Consider the following 20,402-nt stretch of genomic DNA (forward strand, 5'->3'; position numbering starts at 1 on the left):
CCAAAAAATTATTGGAACAGGGTACCTGGGTGGCTCAGTCAGTTAAGCATCTGCCTTCAGCTCAGGTCATTATCCCAGGCTCCTGGGATCGAGCCCCCAGGGGGGAAATCCCTGCTCAGGGGGGAGCTTGCTTCTCCCTCTGCCCCTCCGCCACACCCCCCCCACCCCCTGCTCGTGCTCTCTCTTGCTATCACTCTCTCTCAAATAAATAAAATCTTAAAAAAAAAAAAATTGGAACTACGAAGCCAGGAAGATTACAGGATACAAGATCAATACAGTTCCATGTGCAATAGCATCAAAAGGAATAAAATACTTATAAACTTAACAAAAGAAGTCTAAGACTTATACAATGAAAACTACAAAACATTGTTAAAAGTAATTAAAGAAGACCTAAATAAGGTGAAAGACATCTTATGTTCATGGACCAGAGGACTTAATATTATTAAAATGGTTAATATTCCCCATAGCAATGTACAAATTTAACACAATCCCTATCAAAATCCCAGGTGACTTTTTTGCAGCAATTGACTAGCTTATCTTAAAATCCATATGGAAATATGAGGAACTCAGAATATTAAAACAATCTTGAAAAAAAAAACAAAGTTGGGGAACTCACATTTCCCAATATCAGAATTACGACCCTCCCGCAGTAATCAAGACAATGTGGTATAGGCATAAGGCTAGATACATAGAGCAATTAAATAGAATTGAGAGTCCAGAAATAAGCCATGGGGGCAGCAAGACAGTTCAATGGAGAAAAAAATAGTCTTTTCAACAAATGGTGTTGGTCAACTGACTAGCGACATGCAAAAGAATGAAATTGGACCCTTACACCATGTACAAAAATTAACTTAAAATAGATCAAATATGTAAATGTAAGAGCTTAAACTGTAAAACATTGAAAAAAACAGGTAAACTTTCATAACCTTGGATTTGGCAAATGATTTTTAGATTTGACAAAAGCATAAGCAACAAAGGAGAAATAGATAAACTGATGTCACCAAATTTTAAAACTTTTGTGCTTCAAAGGATACCATCAAGAAAGTGAAAAGACAGGGCGCCTGAGTGGCTCAGTTGGTTGAGCATCCAACTCTTGGTTTTGGCTGAGGTCATGATCTCATGGGTCATGGGATCAAGCCCCACATTGGGCTCCACACTTAGGGGTGGGTCTGCTTGAAGAGGCTCTCCCTTTACCCCTCTCGTGCTCTTTTTCTCTCTCCAGCTCTCTCTCTCAAATAAATAAATAAAATCTTTTTTAAAAAGTGAAGGACAACCCACAGAATTGGATAAAATATATGTGAATCATATATCTGATAAGGGACTTGTATCCTCAATATATAAAGAGCTCTTATAAATCAAGAGTAAAAGACAATCTGATTTAAAAATGGAGGAGGACCTGAATAGACATTTTTCCAAGGAAGATATACAAATGATCAGTAAGCACATGAAAAGATGCTTGACATCATTATTCATCAGGGAAATGCAAATCATTACCACTTCACACTTACTGTGATGTCTAAAATAAAAAAGTTAGATAATTACAAGAGTTGTGGAGGTGTGGAGAAATCAGAACCCTCATACACTACTTGTGGGAGTGTAAAATAGTGCAGCTGCTTTAGAACACAGTCTAGTATTTACTCAAATTATCTTTATTTAAAGATTTATTGACTTATTTTAGAGAGAGAGCAGGAGTGGGAGGGGCAGAGGGAGAGAGAATCTCAAGTAGACCCCATACTGAGCATGGAGCCCAATGTGGGGCTCAGTCTCATGACACTGAGATCACGACCTGAGCAGAAACCAAGAGTTGGACGCTTAACTGACTGTACCACCCAGGCGCCCCAAGTTTCTCAAATTATTAAATAGAGTTACTGTATGGTCCAGCAATTCCACACCTAGGAATATACCTAAAAGAAGTGAAAACATATGTCCACACAAAAACTTGTATATGAATGTTTACATTATCCATAATAACCAAAGGTGAATATAACCCAAGTGTCCATTAACTCATGAATGTATAAATAAAATGTGGTATGTCTATACCATGGAATATATCTTGGCCATAAAAAAAGAACAAATCAACACTTCTCCAGAGAAAATATATGAATGACCAATAAGCACCTGAAAAGATGCTCAACACCATTAATCATGGAAATGATTAATGCAAATCAAAACCATAATAAAAACTACCTTACACCTACCAGGATAACTCGAATCAAAAAGACAGACAATAGCCAGTGCTGGTGAGGATGTGGGGAAACCGGAGCCCTCATATATTGCCGGTAGAATGTAAAATGGTGCAGCCACCTTGAAAAATAGTTTAGCAGTTTCTCCAATCTTAAACAGACTTACTACTAGCAATTCTACCCCTTTTTTCTTTTGCATGTGGTATCATGTGGTACACAAGAGTAATGAAAATAGGTGTCTTTCTACACACATAGCCCCACACATGCAAACTTGTATAATATTCATAGCAACGTTATTTATAATAGCCCAAAGGTGGAAACAACCTAAATTCCATTAACTGATGAATGGATAAACAAAATGTGGTATATCCATATGATGGAATACTCCTTGGCATTAAAAAGGAATGAACTATGGATCTATGCTAAACTATGGATGAACCTCAAAAACATTATGCTAAACAGAAAAGTCATTTACAAAAGACTACATACTGTATGATTCTATATATATGAAATGTCTAGAACAGGCAAGTCTGTGAACACAGATTAGTAGATTATTGATTTGCCCAGGGCTGGCAGATGGAGATGGGGAATGGGGAGTAACTATTAATGGGCACAGGGTTTCCTTTTGGGGTGAAAATATTCCAAAATTAGAGTTTGGTGAAGGTTGCACAAGTCTGTAAGTATACTAAAAATCCTTTAATTGGATATTTTTAAGGGATGAATTTTATTGTATGTAAATTATATCTCAGTATAGCTGTTTTTGAAAACAATACATGATCTAGAGTGCTCATCAGGGAAATGGTGGTCAGTGGGCTGTATCCAGCCTGTAAATTTGTCTCATGGCCATTTTGGAGCCCTAAGTAAACAGGGTTCTTATTCCCCAGGTTTTCTCAGTCCAGCACCTGTCTATCATCAAGGCACCTTTCATGTCCTACTTTGGCTATTGGAGACATTTGAATTTGTGACTCCTTCCAAGGGGGAGGAATGGAAGGAATTGTGCTAAACAATCAGCATGTTTACCTGGGCTGTGGAGGGGCTTTTGGGGACTGATGACCATTACACCTTTTCACGTATTCCTCTATAGTGTAGCTTCTTACAAGAAATATGTAGTATGTCAGATTTTTTTAATCCAATAAAGCAAAAGAAGGGGAATCAATGAATGGCTGTTACACAGAGCAACATGGGCAAACCTGACAAATACGGTGTTGATCACTGGAAGCCAGACACGGCTTCCGTAGAGTTTGGGATTATATTGTTTATGGAAAGTTATATAGCAGTGGAACAATAAATAATAGCAAGGAAATGGTTCTCATAAAAGGGAGGATGGTGATTGGGGGAGATTGAGTGGGGAGCAGGTGCAGTGGGGGGTACTGGTAACATTCTGATTCTCGGTCTGGATGTTGGTTATAGAGATGTTTTGTTCATTTTTCCACATGTGTCTGTACATATATATTCATACACACACATACATACATGTATTTATATATTCAATTTTATAATAAAATGTTTAAAACTTTTATGTCTTTATATCAGGTGAAGGAAGGTAATCTGATTTTACTTGAGTAATGTTAAAGATTGATGAATTTGTGATTTGTTTTAAGACACTTGAGTGTGAGCCTCTCAGCTTAGACACTATATGATGTGTTCTGAGACTTTTGTATTTGGTACAGCGCACAAGGCATTGTCTGAGAGCTCTGCACCACCCTTCCCATCTTAAAGGATTGTTATTTCTTTTTTTTCTGAAGTAATTTATTTCTTCCCACTTTATTTGTTATTTTATGTGAATTCAATTAATTAACATATCATGTATTATTGGTTTCAGAGGTAGAGGTCAGTGATTCATCAGTCTTATATCCAGTGCTCATTATATCATGTGCCCTCCTTAAAGTCCATCACCCAGTTGCCCCATCCCCCCACCCCCCTCCCCTATAGTTGTTTCCTATGATTAAGAGTCTCTTATGGTTTTTCTCCCTTTCTGGGTTTCGTCTTGTTTTATTTTTTTCCTCTCTTCCCCTGTACTCCTCTGTTTTGTTTCTTAAATTCCACATATGAGTGAGATCATATGATAATTGTCTTTCTCTGAGACTTATTTCGCTTAGCACAACAACCTCTAGCTCCAGCCATGTCATTGCAAATGGCAAGATGTCATTTTTTGATGGCTGAGTAGTATTCCATTGTATATATGTACCACGTTTTCTTTATCCATTCATCTGTCAATGGACATCTGGGCTCTTTCCATAGTTTGGCAATTGTGGACATTGCTGCTATAAAGATTGGGGTGCAGGTGCCCCTTCGGATCACTACATGTGTGTCTTTGGGGTAAATACCCAGTAGTGCAATTGCTGGGTCATAGGGCAGTTCTATTTTCAACTTTTTGAGGATTGTTTTTTCTATGTTCCTTCCTCAGCTTTCCTCCCCACTTCAGCCACCCCTATCAAAGCCCCAGCAGTGAGCACTTCATGTATATTTGGCCCTGTGGGAAGAAGGAATCTTAGATTGTGGTGATGCTGAACAACTTTCAGAGAATCGGGCTAGTTTTTGTCCTGTTAGATGAGTAGACAGCAAGTTTTATCAGTTCCACTGTAATTCAGACTAAGATATTAATGGCTGATAAATTAAAGTAGTCTACAGGCATGTTGTCTTAACTCAGTATTTTCCAAAGTACGCCCTGGAGCACTGGTCCCAAAACTTTGTCCCCATGATAAGACAAGTTCGGGAAATCACATCCCCCTCCTGGAGGTTCCCAGTGCATATAAGCTTTGAGAATTCTGAGAAGTTCTGTGCTGGTGAACTGTGCTTAATTTTTTTTAGCCCAGTGTTTCCCAAGAGAATCTGACATACAATTCTCAACATCCTGCAGAACAAGTACTCTATGGAGCACCCTTTGGAAAATGCCCCTTTCCTAGGGAGCGGTGGATTCAGTGGTGTGTTTGTCTCACAGGGATAGGGTTTGGCGGGATCTAGGGAGATGGGCCAAGAGCTTTCTGGTGAAACAGTTTTCCCCCTTCTTAGATCTAATCGTGATTTTTTCTTCCTCCTTACACTGATCGGTCCTTTTCAGATGCCTCCCTCTGCTTCCGTTCAGGAAATACTGAACTTTGCATCATCTGCATAATCTAGAGGTTCCTCTTTTACATAAGCTCTCGGAGTTCTAGATGAGAGTTTGGAGGTAAAGTAAGCATAGTCTCCAGTCTGTCAGAAAGCTGCAGGTCCAGCTGGCCCTCGTCCCTCAGTCAGCCAAACAGGGAGGTGGAGAGGCCCACCCAGGTCATCCCCCACTGCCCTGTTCTCACTGTGAGTGCATATACCTAGGTGGTGCGCTCAGACGGAGCAGCGTATAGTGTGGTGGTTCTGCGATCTATAATATGTAATCACTTCGCAACTTGCTTTTTTCACTCGTGATTCTGTTTTGCAGGGCAGTCAGTTGACACAGGTGTCATGCATTCATTGAGCTTCTGTACAGCATACCATTGTATGAACGAACCACCAGGCTCACCCTCGCTCCGGCCGATGCCCAGGTGGACCGTCTTTAATTCCTGGCTGTCGCAAGCCACCCCTCAGGGAGCTTTCTCATACATCTTCTGGTGCTGTCATGGAAGAGTTTCTCCAGGGAATATTCCTAGAAATAGACTTGCAGGATTGCAGACCACGTTTTAAGTTTTCTAGATAATTGCCAGTTGTCTTTTAAAGAGATTCTGCCAGTTTTCACCCCCTAGCAGCTGTTTTTGAGGGTTGCAATTTCCCTGCATTGTTGACATACTTTGCATCTTGAGACATTCTCATGCTGGTCAGTCTAATGTCCTGAAACCGTATCTCATTGATTTCCTCATTCTTAAATTGCCACATATTTCTAGCTGTGTGTGGATTCAGCCATTCCCTTACTGATGGACATTCAGCTTGTTTCTCACCTGTCTGTCTGCCTTTGGCATTACCAACAGTGTTGCTGGAAGCAGTCTTGGACAAGCCGCTTGATGTCCTGGTGCTTTCATTACTGTCACATTAAGTTCCAGAACTCACATTGGTGGGTCTAATTAGCAGTTTCATTTTAAGAAATACTAACAAAAATCCTGTCCCACAATTTTATAGTAATTTTCGGTGCAATTTTCCAGTTGCATGTGTATACATATGACATACCTGGTCATGCCGATCTTTTCTATTTTTAACAATCTAAAAATCCCTAAGTTGGACCCCTTTGTGGTTTTAATCTGCCTTTCCCTGCCCACTGGTGAGTTTCGCCTCTGTGCATTGTCTCTTCTTTGGATTGCCTATGTGTATGCTTTATTTTTGTCTTATGATTAAAGGAGCTCTTTGTATATCAAGTTAGTATCCTTTTAAGTATAGTATATGTCATCTGTCTTCTGTTGCTTTTGTCATAGAAGATTTTAGTTCTTTGTTTTCTTAACTACATGTATTGGTTTTCCTTTATTGCTTTTGGGTTTCCTGCTTTGCGTAAGAAGGCCCTCCCCACCCCAGTGTTACATAAATACACCTATATTTTTGTCTAATACTTTTGCGATTTAGTCTTTAAACATTTGGCTCTTAATTCACCTGCCATGTGTTTTTATACGTGATGTGAAGCAGGGCTCAAGCATCCCCAGTATCACTTACTACGGACTGCATTCCTCCCCACTGCCGGTGGAGGACACCCAACGAGCACAGAGCCGGCCCAGGATGCTGGTTCTGGGCATGGGCTCTGAAGCCAGTCTCTGAGCTCTGCTCCCACTTACGGCCACTCACTCCAGGTCCTGTGAAAGTTGTTTAGTCTCTGTGAGCCTCACCCCCTCAATCTAGAAGATGGGTGAAAGAACAGTACTATCTCACAGGGTTTTGAGAGAATTAAATAGATTAAGCCATGAAAACACATAGAATAGTATTTGGCACCTAGAAAGCACTCGGTAAGTGTTAGCTAGTTTTCTGTCACATTTACATATTTTCTTGGGGCTGTTTCTGGACTTCGCGTGTTAGTCCGTTTTTCCACCCTGTAGCCCCGTACCATGTTTTGATTATTATAACTTTCTAATATATGTTAATAGCTCTGTCAGTACCTCACTGTTCTCTTTTAAGATTTTCATGATGAGAATAGATTTGAATTACATGTAAATGTGTTATGTACTGACATGCTAATGACATTCAGTCCCCCCACCCCCACCGAGAACACAATGTGCCTTTCCCTCCATCTAGATCTTGTGTAATGACCTTCCATAGAGTTTCTAATTTTCTTCTTTTTTTTAAAATTTTTTTATTGTTATGTTAATCACCATACATTACATCATTAGTTTTAGATATAGTGTTCCATGATTCATTGTTTGTGCATAACACCCAGTGCTCTATGCAGAACGTGCCCTCCACAATACCCATCACCAGGCTAACCCATCCTCCCACCCCCTCCCCTCTAGAACCCTCAGTTTGTTTCTCAGAGTCCATCGTCTCTCATGGTTCGTGTACCCCTCCGATTTCCCCCCCTTCATTCTTCCCCTCCTGCTATCTTCTTTTTTTTTTTTTCCTTAACATATATTGCATTATTTGTTTCAGAGGTGCAGATCTGAGATTCAACAGTCTTGCAAAATTCACAGTGCTTACCAGAGCACATAACCTCCCCAGTGTCTATCACCCAGCCACCCCATCCCTCCCACCCCCCACCACTCCAGCAACCCTCAGTTTGTTTCCTGAGATTAAGAATTCCTCATATCAGTGAGGTCATATGATACATGTCTTTCTCTGTTTGACTTATTTTGCTCAGCATAATACCCTCCAGTTCCATCCACGTCGTTGCAAATGGCAAGATCCCATTCCTTTTGATGGCTGCATAATATTCCATTGTATATATATACACCACATCTTCTTTATCCATTCATCTGTCGATGGACATCTTGGCTCTTTCCACAGTTTGGCTATTGTGGACATTGCTGCTATAAACATCAGGGCGTACATACCCTTTCGGATCCCTACTTTTGTATCTTTGGCGTAAATACCCAGTAGTGCAATTGCTGGATCATATGGTAGCTCTATTTTCAACTGTTTGAGGAACCTCCATACTGTTTTCCAGAGTGGCTGCACCAGCTTGCATTCCCACCAACAGTGTAGGAGGGTTCCCCTTTCTCCGCATCCCCGCCAACATCTGTCGTTTCCTGACTTGTTAATTTTAGCCGTTCTGACTGGTGTAAGGTGGTATCTCATTGAGGTTTTGATTTGGATTTCCCTGATGCTGAGCAATGTTGAGCACTTTTTCATGTGTCTGTTGGCCATTTGGATGTCTTCTTTGGAAAAATGTCTGTTCGTGTCTTCTGCCCATTTCTTGATTGGATTCTTTGTTCTTTGGGTGTTGAGTTTGATGAGTTCTTTATAGATTTTGGATACTAGCCCTTTATCTGATACGTCATTTGCAAATATCTTCTCCCATTCTGTCGGTTGTCTTTTGGTTTTGTTGACTGTTCCTTTGCTTTGCAGAAGCTTTTTATCTTGATGAAGTCCCAATAGTTCATTTTTGCCCTTGCTTCCCTTGCCTTTGGTGATGTTTCTAGGAAGAAGTGGCTACAGCTGAGGTCGAAGAGGTTGCTGCCTGTGTTCTCCTTTAGGATTTTGATGGACTGCTGTGCCACATTGAGGTCTTTCAACCATTTGGAGTCTATTTTTGTGTGTGGTGTAAGGAAATGGTCCAGTTTCATTCTTCTGCATGTGGCTATCCAATTTTCCCAACACCATTTCTTGAAGAGACTGTCTTTTTTCCATTGGACATTCTTTACTGCTTTGTCAAAGATGAGTTGACCATAGAGTTGAGGGTCCATTTCTGGGCTGTCTATTCTGTTCCATTGATCTATGTGTCTGTTTTTGTGCCAGTACCATACTGTCTTGATGATGACAGCTTTGTAATAGAGCTGGAAGTCCGGAATTGTGATGCCGCCAGCTTTGCTTTTCTTTTTCAACATTCCTCTGGCTATGCGGGGTCTTTTCTGGTTCCATACACATTTTAGGATTATTTGTTCCATTTCTTTGAAAAAAGCTGATGGTATTTTGATGGGGATTGCATTGAATGTGTAGATTGCTCTAGGTAGCACTGACATCTTCACAATATTTGTTCTTCCAATCCATGAGCATGGAACGTTTTTCCATTTCTTTGTGTCTTCCTCAGTTTCTTTCATGAGTATTTTATAGTTTTCTGAGTACAGATTCTTTGCCTCTTTGGTTAAATTTATGCCTAGGTATCTTATGGTTTTGGGTGCAATTGTAAATGGGATCGACTCCTTAATTTCTCTTTCTTCTGTCTTGTTGTTGGTGTATAGGAATGCCACTGACTTCTGTGCATTGATTTTATATCCTGCCACTTGACTGAATTCCTGTATGAGTTCTAGCAGTTTTGGGGTGGAGTCCTTTGGGTTTTCCACATAAGGTATTATATCATCTGCAAAGAGGGAGAGTTTGACTTCTTCTTTGCTGATTTGGATGCCTTTTATTTCCTTTTGTTGTCTGATTGCTATGGCTAGGACTTCTAATACTATGTTGAATAGCAGTGGTGAGAGTGGACATCCCTGCTGCGTTCCTGACCTTAGGGGGAAAGCTCTCAGTTTTTCCCCACTGAGAATGATATTTGCTGTGGGTTTTTCATAGATGGCTTTTATGATATTGAGGTATGTACCCTCTATGCCTATACTCTGAAGAGTTTTGATCAAGAAAGGATGCTGTACTTTGTCAAATGCTTTTTCTGCATCTATTGAGAGGATCATATGATTCTTGTTCTTTCTTTTGTTAATGTATTGTATCACGTTGATTGATTTGCGGATGTTGAACCAACCTTGCAGCCCAGGGATAAATCCCACTTGGTCGTGGTGAATAATCCTTTTAATGTACTGTTGTATCCTATTGGCTAGTATTTTGGTGAGAATTTTTGCATCCATGTTCATCAGGGATATTGGTCTGTAGTTCTCCTTTTTGATGGGGTCTTTGTCTGGTTTTGGGATCAAGGTAATGGTGGCCTCATAAAATGAGTTTGGGAGTTTTCCTTCCATTTCTATTTTTTGGAACAGTTTCAGAAGAATAGGTATTAATTCTTCTTGAAATGTTTGGTAGAATTCCCCTGGGAAGCCATCTGGCCCTGGGCTTTTGTTTTTTGGGAGATTTTTGATGACTGCTTCAATTTCCTTACTGGTTTTGGGTCTGTTCAGGTTTTCTGTTTCTTCCTGGTTCAGTTTTGGTAGTTGATACATCTCTAGGAATGCATCCATTTCTTCCAGGTTATCTAATTTGCTAGCATAGAGTTGCTCATAATACGTTCTTATAATTGTTTGTATTTCTTTGGTGTTGGTTGTGATCTCTCCTCTTTCATTCATGATTTTGTTGATTTGGGTCATTTCTCTTTTCTTTTTGATAAGTCTGGCCAGGGGTTTATCAATCTTGTTAATTCTTTCAAAGAACCAGCTCCTAGTTTCGTTGATCTGTTCTACTGTTCTTTTAGTTTCTATTTCATTGATTTCTGCTCTGATCTTTATTATTTCTCTTCTCCTGCTGGGTTTAGGCTTTATTTGCTGTTCTCTCTCCAGCTCCTTTAGATGTAGGGTTAGGTTGTGTACTTGAGACCTTTCTTGTTTCTTGAGAAAGGCTTGTATTGCTATATACTTTCCTCTTAGGACTGCCTTTGCTGCATCCCAAAGATTTTCAATAGTTGTGTTTTCATTTTCATTGGTTTCCATGAATTTTTTTAATTCTTCTTTAATTTCCTGGTTGACCCATTCATTCTTTAGTAGGATGCTCTTTAGCCTCCATGTATTTGAGTTCTTTCCGACTTTCCTCTTGTGATTGAGTTCTAGTTTCAAAGCATTGTGGTCTGAAAATAGGCAGGGAATGATCCCAGTCTTTTGGTACCAGTTGAGACCTGCTTTATGACCTAGGATGTGATCGATTCTGGAGAATGTTCCATGGGCACTAGAGAAGAATGTGTATTCCATTGCTTTGGGATGGAATGTTCTGAATATATCTGTGAAGTCCATTTGGTCCAGTGTGTCATTTAAAGTCTTTATTTCCTTGTTGATCTTTTGCTTAGACGATCTGTCCATTTCAGTGAGGGGGGTGTTAAAGTCTCCCACTATTATTGTATTGTTGTCGATGTGTTTCTTTGCTTTTGTTATTAATTGCCTTATATAATTGGCTGCTCCCATGTTAGGGGCATAAATACTTACAATTGTTAGATCTTCTTGTTGGATAGACCCTTTAAGTAGGATGCAGTGTCCTTCCTCATCTCTTATTACAGTCTTTGGTTTAAAATCTAACTTGTCTGATATAAGGATTGCCACCCCAGCTTTCTTTTGGTGTCCATTAGCATGGTAAATGGTTTTCCACCCCCTCACTTTAAATCTGGGGGTGTCTTTGGGTCTAAAACGAGTCTCTTGCAGACAGCATATCGATGGGTCTTGTTTTTTAATCCAATCTGATAGCCTGTGTCTTTTGATTGGGGCATTTAGCCCATTTACATTCAGGGTAACTATTGAAAGATAGGAATTTAGTGCCATTGTATTGCCTGTAAGGTGACTGTTACTGTATATTGTCTGTGTTCCTTTCTGGTCTATGTTGCTTTTAGGCTCTCTCTTTGCTTAGAAGACCCCTTTCAAGATTTCTTGTAGGGCTAGTTTCGTGTTTGCAAATTCCTTTAGTTTTTGTTTGTCCTGGAAGCTTTTTATCTCTCCTTCTATTTTCAATGACAGCCTAGCTGGATATAGTATTCTTGGCTGCATACTTTTCTCATTTAGTGCTCTGAATATATCCTGCCAGTCCTTTCTGGCCTGCCAGGTCTCTGTGGATAGGTCTGTTGCCAATCTAATGTTTCTACCATTGTAGGTTACATATCTCTTCTCCCGAGCTGCTTTCAGGATTTTCTCTTTGTCTCTGAGATTCGTAAGTTTTACTATTAGATGTTGGGGTGTTGACCTATTTTTATTGATTTTGAGGGGGGTTCTCTGTGCCTCCTGGATTTTGATGCCTGTTTCCTTCCCCAAATTAGGGAAGTTCTCTGCTATAATTTGCTCCAATATACCTTCTGCCCCTCTGTCTCTTTCTTCTTCTTCTGGGATCCCAATTATTCTAATGTTGTTTCGTCTTATGATATCGCTTATCTCTCGAATTCTGCCCTCGTGATCCAGTAGTTGTTTATCTCTTTTTCTCAGCTTCTTTATTTTCCATCATTTGGTCTTCTATATCACTGATTCTCTCTTTTGCCTCATTTATCCTAGCAGTTAGTGCCCCCATATTTGATTGCACCTCATTAATAGCCTTTTTGATTTCTACTTGGTTAGATTTTAGTCTTTTACTTCTCCAGAAAGGGTTTCTCTAATAACTTCCATGCTTTTTTCAAGCCCAGCTAGTATCTTTAAAGTGATGTTTCTGAACTCTAGATCTGACATCGTACTAATGTCCGTATTGAGTAGGTCCCTGGCAGTCGGTACTACCTCTTGTTCTTTTTGTTGAGGTGATTTTTTCCATCTCGTCATTTTGTCCAGAGGAGAATAGATTAATGAGAGAACAAAATGCTAACAGGGTAACAACGTTCCCAGAAAATATACTCTAAACAAATCAGAAAAGACCTGAAGCAGTGGGAAAAGAAAGGGAAAGAGAGAAAAAAGAAAAAAAAGAAAAAGATAAAGATAAAAACAAACAAAAACAGAACAAAACAAAAAAAAACAGAATGTGATCAAATATGATCAGGCTGGTATATAGATCAGTGCCACACACTAGATTTTGGGTGTATTTTGGTCTGTTAGAAGAAAGTGCCTCCCAAAATTCTAAAGAAAGAAAAACTTATATATGTACAAAAATAAGGGTTGATATGATGAAGGGATGGAATATGACTGTAAAGATGGAAATTATAAAAAATTTTATAAAAGGAATTGATAAGAAGTTTGAAAAAAGAAAGAAGAGGATTTTTTAAAAAAAAGGGAAAAAAAGGGAGAGAATGTGATCAGGCAGGGGAGTAGAAAAAAAAACCATACACTAGCGATTTAGGGTATATTTTGATCTGTTAGAAGAAACTATCTCAAAATTTTAAAGAGAGAACAACTTATATATATATTCCAAAAATACAGGTAACTACTATGAAGGGATAGAATATGACTCTAAAAATGAAAAATAAAAATGTTTTTTTTAAAAAAGGGATTGATAAGATGTTGGTTGAAAAAGGGAAAAAGAAAAATTCAAAAAAAAAAGTTAAAAAAAAAATTAACTTTGAAAGACTAAAGAATCATGGTAAAAAAGCCATGAATTCTATGTGCAGTATTCCCCTAGTGCTGGAGTTCTGCCGTTCTCATTGATGGGTAAACTTGGTCTTGGCTGGCTGTTCTCGCTGATCTTCTGGGGGAGGGGCCTGTTGCCGTGGTTCCCAAATGTCTTTGCCGGAGGCGGAATTGCCCCGCCCTTGCCTGGTCCAGGCTAAGTAATCTGCTCGGGTTTGTTCTCCAGAGATTTTGTTCCCTGCAAGCTTTCCGTACAGCTTTGGAGGCGGAGAGTGAAAATGGCGGCCTCCCAGTCTCCGCCCCGGAGGAGCCGAGAACTCGGGGCCCCGCTCCTCAGTGAGCCCCCAGAGAAAAGCTGTCAGTCACTCCTGTCTCCCCGGTCTCTGGCCGCACTCCGTGCTCACCCGGCCTGTGACCACGCGTTTCTATCTCTGGCACCCGACCCCGGGTGGAGTCTCCAAACCCAGCAGATCCCCGCGGTGCGCTCCCGTGCTGCTCCTCCCGGGGGAGGAAGGGGAGTCTCCCCGGATCTGCTGCTTGTTGGGTCCCTGCTGGAGGAGCAGTGGCCCGACTGTGCCGCGGATCACAGTTTATGGCAACCCCGAGGTGAGAGCCCGCGACTGGGCTCTGTCTCTGCAGCTGGCTTCCCTGCTCCGATCCCTGGGAGCTCTGCCGCACTCAGGCACCCCCGGTCTTTCTGTGTCCCCGAGGGTCCTGAGACCACACTGTCCCGCGAGGGTTTCACCCCCCGCTTAGCCACCGGAGTGACGTCCCTCAGTGGAGCAGACTTTTAAAATTTCCGATTCTGTGTTCCGCGGCTCTATCACTTGCCAGAAGCGGCCAACGGAGGCCCTTCCCCCGCCGTCTCTCCTCCTGAATATCGCCTTGGATTCACTTCTCCGCACGTCCTACCTTCCAGAAAGTGGTCGCTTTTCTGTTCAGAGAGTTGTTGCTCTTCTTCGATCTCCTGTTGAGTTTGTAGGTGTTCAGAATGGTTTGATCCCTATCCAGCTGAATTCCTGAGAGGAGACGAAATCCAGGTCTCCTACTCCTCCGCCATCTTGCTCCGCCCCCTCTAATTTTCTTCTTGCAGGTCTTTCTCCTCCCCGGGTACTTTATACAAGGGAAAGTATAGCTTGTACCGTACTGAGTGAGATATTCTTCTGTTTGTAAGTAAATATTGCTGGGATAAAGATAAAGATAAAGTAGTTATTTTTTAAATATTTTCCTTGTATTGACATCTTACTAAACTCTTTTATCAGCACTAATCTTTTTTGTTGGTGAGTCTTTTTAGTTACCTAGTCATTTGGTCATGTTATCTAAATGATGATAATTTCATCTGTTATTTTCCATTTACATCACTGTATTTTTTTCTCATTTCACACCTGGAATTCCCAAAACAAGTAATAGTAGCAATGATGGTCTTGATTTTTGAGAAAATGCCTTTGATATTTTTGTTTATTTAAAATTATACTTGCTATTGTTTTCTGATGAATACTATATTTCAGAACTTCTTGGTTCATTCTAATTGTTTGGCTGAACTTGTTCAGTTAATTTCCTCAGAAGAAGTTTGGAGGAAATATAATATCTGAGTCGGTGCTTGTCTCCACCCCAAAAAATTCTCCTGCCCTCACCAATTACTTGATGACATAAGAGGCTTAGATAATGACCTAAAAAGAAGTCTGTAAACACTTCACACTGTTTCCCCATTTTCAGTATAAAATGAGAAACCTAATAACTTGATTATTTTTCTTTTCCCAGAAACTTGTGAGCTTGTGAAAGCATCTCTCTCCTCTCTCCCCCCTCCCGCCTCCCCCTCTCGTTCCCTTCCCCCCTCCTACCCCTCCCCCCAACTCCCTCCTCCTTCCCTTCCTCCCTTTCTCTTTCTCCCCCACCCCCCAACACACACACACACACACACACACACACACACACACAGTCTTCTCTGTCTTTGGCAATATATATCTATCCATGCCCTTTTTCCTTTTCTTTCCTGCCTAGGACTTACTCAGAAAATTGAGGTCTTTTCGACTTAAGAAAGTTTTTCTCTTATTTCTTGATTTTTACTTCTCCATATATTCCTCTCTCTCCTTTTGGACCTCTTAGTCTCTGCATGTTAAATCTTCTATATCTGCCTTTCATGTCTCCTGTGTTTTCTTTTTTCTTTAAGTTTTTATTTTAATCCTAGGTAATTAACATATAGTGTCATATTAGTTTCAGGTGTACAATATTCAGCATTTCCATACAACACCCAGTGCTCATCACGAGTACACTCCTTAATCCCCATCGTGGTTTCCCTTTTCTTTGTGGTTTTGCTCTGTATTTGTGTTACATTTTCTTCCATTTTGCACAGAGCAGCGCCTGGTCCATGACAGGTTCTCGGTAATTAGTTACTGAATGAACAAATTTTGTCCGGGAGACAAATTAGATCTCACAGGGACTGCTTTCCCATTTCTCTATTGAATTTTCAATTCAGAAATCATGTTTTGTTGTTGGAGAAAGTCTTTTAACATTCTACTTAAATCTCTTTAACACTTCTCCTTTTTTTAAAGAAATTAAATGTCTTTTTTGCTTCTTCCTTCCTTCTGCCTGGCTGTTCAACATGGTCTTCCTCAGTGGAGTGTGATTTTTTTTTTTCTTTGCCTATTTATCTGCGGGCACAAAGGCCTTTGGCCCCCGTGCAGGTCAGCCTGTCAGGTGTCTCAGGCAGCAGTGGCCTGCAGTGGGAGGGCCACAGGCGTGTGGTGGTGAGCTTACAAACTGTACTGTTTCCGTGCACTAAGAGGCCTTAGTCTCCCGAGCACCCTAGGTGGGGCACTTCCATCCATCAGTGCTGCCATCCTCAGGAGGTGGGGGGAAAGGCAGCGGGAAGCGGGGAGTTCCAAGGAAATGAATTATTTTCCCAAAAAAATGGGGAAAAAAATCAGTAGATTAGTTGACGTTGTACACTTGTCTACATTTTATCCTGTTAACATACCAGCAGTGGTGTTAATACAAATATAACAAATATAGAAGATTTTCTTAAAGTCCAGGAAAATGGAATAGTATAAGTAAACCAGCAGTGAGAAATGACAGCGCTGCATGACAGAAAATGCTTTTCAAAATGCATCTGCTCTGACTGATCGTATCCAGTTCCTGTTCACCTCTGGTGGTCCTAATGGGAGTCTTACTGGGCCAACAGGACAGCACGAAAAACCGTGGAGATTTTTGTGACAGTAAAAGGACAAGATGATATTAAAGGGACTCCAGACTTTTTCATGACCTCAACTCTCAGTGCTTTACTTTCCTGTCATAAGAGAGATTTTAATAAAGGAGAATTAGGAATACAAATGGAAAAGCTGTTAACCCAGAATATAAATTTTGGTTTTTAAACAAATACAAGATCATTCTCCCTGAGGTAAATGAACAGTTTTGGTTAGTTTGGGTTTTGCGGTAAGCAAAGAAAAAAAAGTAAAAAAAAAAATTTTTTTTTAAGTGAAATTTAAGGGCACCTGGTAGCTCAGTTGGTTAAGCATCTGACCCTTGATTTCAGCTCAGGCCATGATCTCAGGGTGATGGGATCAAGCCCCACGTAGGACTCTGTGCTCAGTGGGGAGTCTGCTTGAGATTCTCTCTCTCCCTCTGCCCCTCCCATCCATGCTCACATGCACATGCACGCTCTCTCTCTCTCTAAAATAAATAAGTCTTTTGAAAAAATAAAATTTACAAAACACAATGTAAATGCCGTATGCTGCAGGATAAGTTTCAAAGACACCAGGATCTGAAAATTTGGGTTGGATAGCATGCATGGCCTGTCTTTGATTATAACAGTCACTAACCCTGCCCCTGGCAGCATCTGGGGCTTCGGCCCCGCATCCAACCACCCTGCTGCCCTGGGCACCCTACTGGGAAGGCATGACCACCGTCCCCATTCCCCAGCCACCACACACGGTACAGGGGTGTGTTGGCTGAGCTGGAGGGCTATTGGCTGTCCAGGTCAGCCTGGAAGTAGGGGGCCTCACCCACTTCTATCTCCGGTGACTCTCTATGCCAGGGGGGAGATGGTGGTTGGGCATCCCACCAGATCAGTGAGGTCTTCTCATGCTTCCTTTCAACCTCTTTTTATGCCCTGGCTCACACTTACCATTCACTACTCCTCTGCCGTGAGCCCAATCTCAGGTTCAGGAGACCCCAGACCTCCTACTGTGATGCTCAGGGTGCAGCAAAGCAGACTACCGCCAGCCCCCGGGAGGGGTCCCACTACCTCGCAGGATGCACACTCAGCTGATGGAGGACACGTCCTCAGACCACAAGGGCAGCCGTTAGTCTGAGGGGGCCAACCCAAAGGCCAGGCATTTGATGCAGTTTTCTTCTTTTTATTCATGCTTAGGTGGATGGAGTGGAACCCTGGCTTCCCTTTGAGTATTGATGCCAAATGTCACAAGGATTTACCACGAGACATCCAGTTTGATAGTGAGAAGGGCGTGGACTTTGTTCTGAACTACTCCAGAGCGTGAGTTTCTAAGAACCTAAAGATGCTGGGCAGCCAGGGGCCGGGGCCACGAGTGGGACCCTCACTCCTTTCTTTGTGGAGGCTTTGGGCTGGGGAGCAGCTCAGCTGGGCACCTCTTCCCACATCATTTGACTGTATCTTGGTCATGCTGGATCCTCAGTGCACAACCTCAGGGTGGCCTCTATCTAAACCGAGTTACAACCTGGATGACTCCAGACACCAAACATAGCTCTGTTGTCAGCCCAGAGTCGAGGTCTTTACTTGAAGTGTCCCATCCCCACCCACATCTCATCCCCCCAGGGCCAATTCAAGGGTAGACACCCATCCCCTGGTTGTCTGGCACAGCAACCCTGTGAGGCAGGCACAGTTATTATCCTCACCTTGCCGTTGGAGAATCTGAGGAATAAGGAAGTCACATACCTTGTCCAATGGCCCCTACTGATAAATGGCAGGGATCTGAGTTCTGTGCTCCTTCTTTGTGATTGAATTCCCACAAGGCTTCTACTGAGACTCCTTGGGTGTTCATGAAACGTGAAGCCCCAGCACCATCCCAGGGCCAGTGGGGGAGACTTTGAGCTGCGCCTTGACACTTTAGGGAGTTCTCACAATCATACACATCTAGAAAACTCTACATCCGTGGTTCTGCCACCTGACTGAGTCTTAGATGGACCTGAGGAGCTTCAGCACCTCCTAGTGCCAGGCCAACCCCACAGCCAGGAGGAGAGTCTCCGGGGTGGGGCCCTGGTCTCGGATAGGCATATCCAGGAGGCAGACGGGTGGAGAGCCACTAACCCAGTCGGCTTCGATGGCAACATTTGCTTAGTGCGTAGCTACTCCCCTCGAGAAGGGCCCCTCATCTGGTCGGACACACTTGGGCCTGTGCCAAGGTCTTCTTCCTCCTTTGCACATTTGGGAAGAACTCTACACACACACACACACAGCCTCACAATCAGCCTCCCATACGGAATCCCCTCAAATCGGAAAGGCCATGTGCATTTGTCTCTCTCAGGCAGCATCTACCTGGGGGGAGGAGGTGGTAACGACCTAACACTTACCAAGCCTCTGCTGAGTGTCAGACTCGTAAGTGTGGGTATTTTCTACTACAATCAGGTAAATAAGCTGACATTCCACTGGATCCAGGTCAAAGAGTTTGTCTAAGGTCATTTAGGCAGAAATTGGCAAAACCAGAATTTGAATTCAGATTTACTGGGTCCAAAGCTGGGGATTTTTTTTTCTTTCCCTGCTACAGTTGGGATCAACTAGAGAGAAAAACTAAAACCAAACATCTGGGTTAGTAATGCACTGTAGTACCCAACATCTGGCTCCCTGGAAACACCAGGGCAATTAAATATCTCATTTCCCACCCAGGGATTCCCAAAGGCATGTGGCTTTAAGAGCAGAGCCCTGACTGGGATGGTCTGAGCAGAAAAGAAGGCCCTTGTGAGAGGGACAGTCTGAAGAGAAAATGATAAGGATGGAGAGCAGCAAGGTCAGAGGAGATGATACTGCTTTGGGGAATAGTGCCACCTCTGCTTAGTAATGGCAAAGGGATGGATGGTGGAGGTCTAGTGGACAATGGATGGATGGGTAGATGGTAGATAGATGGATAGTAGAGGGATTGATGGATGGATGGATGGATGGATGTTGGGTGGAGGAGTGAGAGAGGGTGGATGGCTGGTAGAGGAATATGTGGATGGATGGATGGTGGAGTGAAGGCCAGGCTGTGCCTTTCTTACATCTGCTCAGTGTTCCTGAAGTTAATTGTCGTGTCTGTATCTCAGAAGCCTACACAGCAGCTTCCACAGAATAGGTGCTCAGTAAACTCCCTCACAAGGAATGGAGTATGACGGAGCTGATCTCTCAGGGGCCTTTGTTATCACCTCATAGGCCCTCTCTTCACACACCCACATGCACTCTCTCATCCTCTCTCTCTTCCTCTCTCTCTCTCTCTCTCTCTCCCTCACACACACACACACACACACTCTGTCTCTCATCCTCTCTCCCTCTCCCTCTCTCTCTCTCTCTCTCTCTCTCACACACACACACACACACACACACGCACGCACAATCACCATTCTCTCATGTACGCCATTGTGGCTAACAGCATCTTAGCTGTGCGTCTCACAGTACTGTCCATGCGGCCTCGCTGCCCCCCTGGCCCCGCCCAGGCTGTCCACCCAGCATCTGCAAGGCCACTTCTGTGTTTGTTCTCAGAGTCCCCTGGGGGATTCCAATGTGCAGTCAGGACTGAAACCACTGGCCTCCGTGCCTCCCTTGGCCTCATCCTCCACCCAGTTGCCTGTGGGGTCACATCTTCCCCCTGAGTTCTCAGGATGTATGTCCTTCCCTCCCAGCTCTGTCATCTCTCCCTGGGACATTCAGGAATACCCTTCTACCTGCTTCCCCAGGATCCATCCAACACAGCAATTGGAAGTTCATTCTCAAGTGCACATTATAGTTTATTGGAGGCTCCTTCTACAAAGGCAAATACAATTCTTTTACTCCCCCCCTAAA

At 42.4% G+C, this 20,402-nt stretch overlaps 1 protein-coding gene across 1 annotated transcript in view; it reads left to right on the forward strand.

Annotated features, from left to right (window-relative positions):
- Positions 1-20,402, forward strand: part of ALOX5 (arachidonate 5-lipoxygenase) — a 73,902-nt gene that overhangs the window by 11,973 nt on the left and 41,527 nt on the right. Inside the window, exon 4 of the mRNA XM_078077432.1 lies at positions 17,766-17,888. Coding sequence (XP_077933558.1) covers positions 17,766-17,888 — 123 coding nt within the window. The remainder of the gene's footprint in view (positions 1-17,765; positions 17,889-20,402) is intronic.

Source organism: Halichoerus grypus, chromosome 7 (assembly GCF_964656455.1).
Source record: "Halichoerus grypus chromosome 7, mHalGry1.hap1.1, whole genome shotgun sequence".
Classification (NCBI taxonomy): Eukaryota; Metazoa; Chordata; class Mammalia; order Carnivora; family Phocidae; genus Halichoerus; species Halichoerus grypus.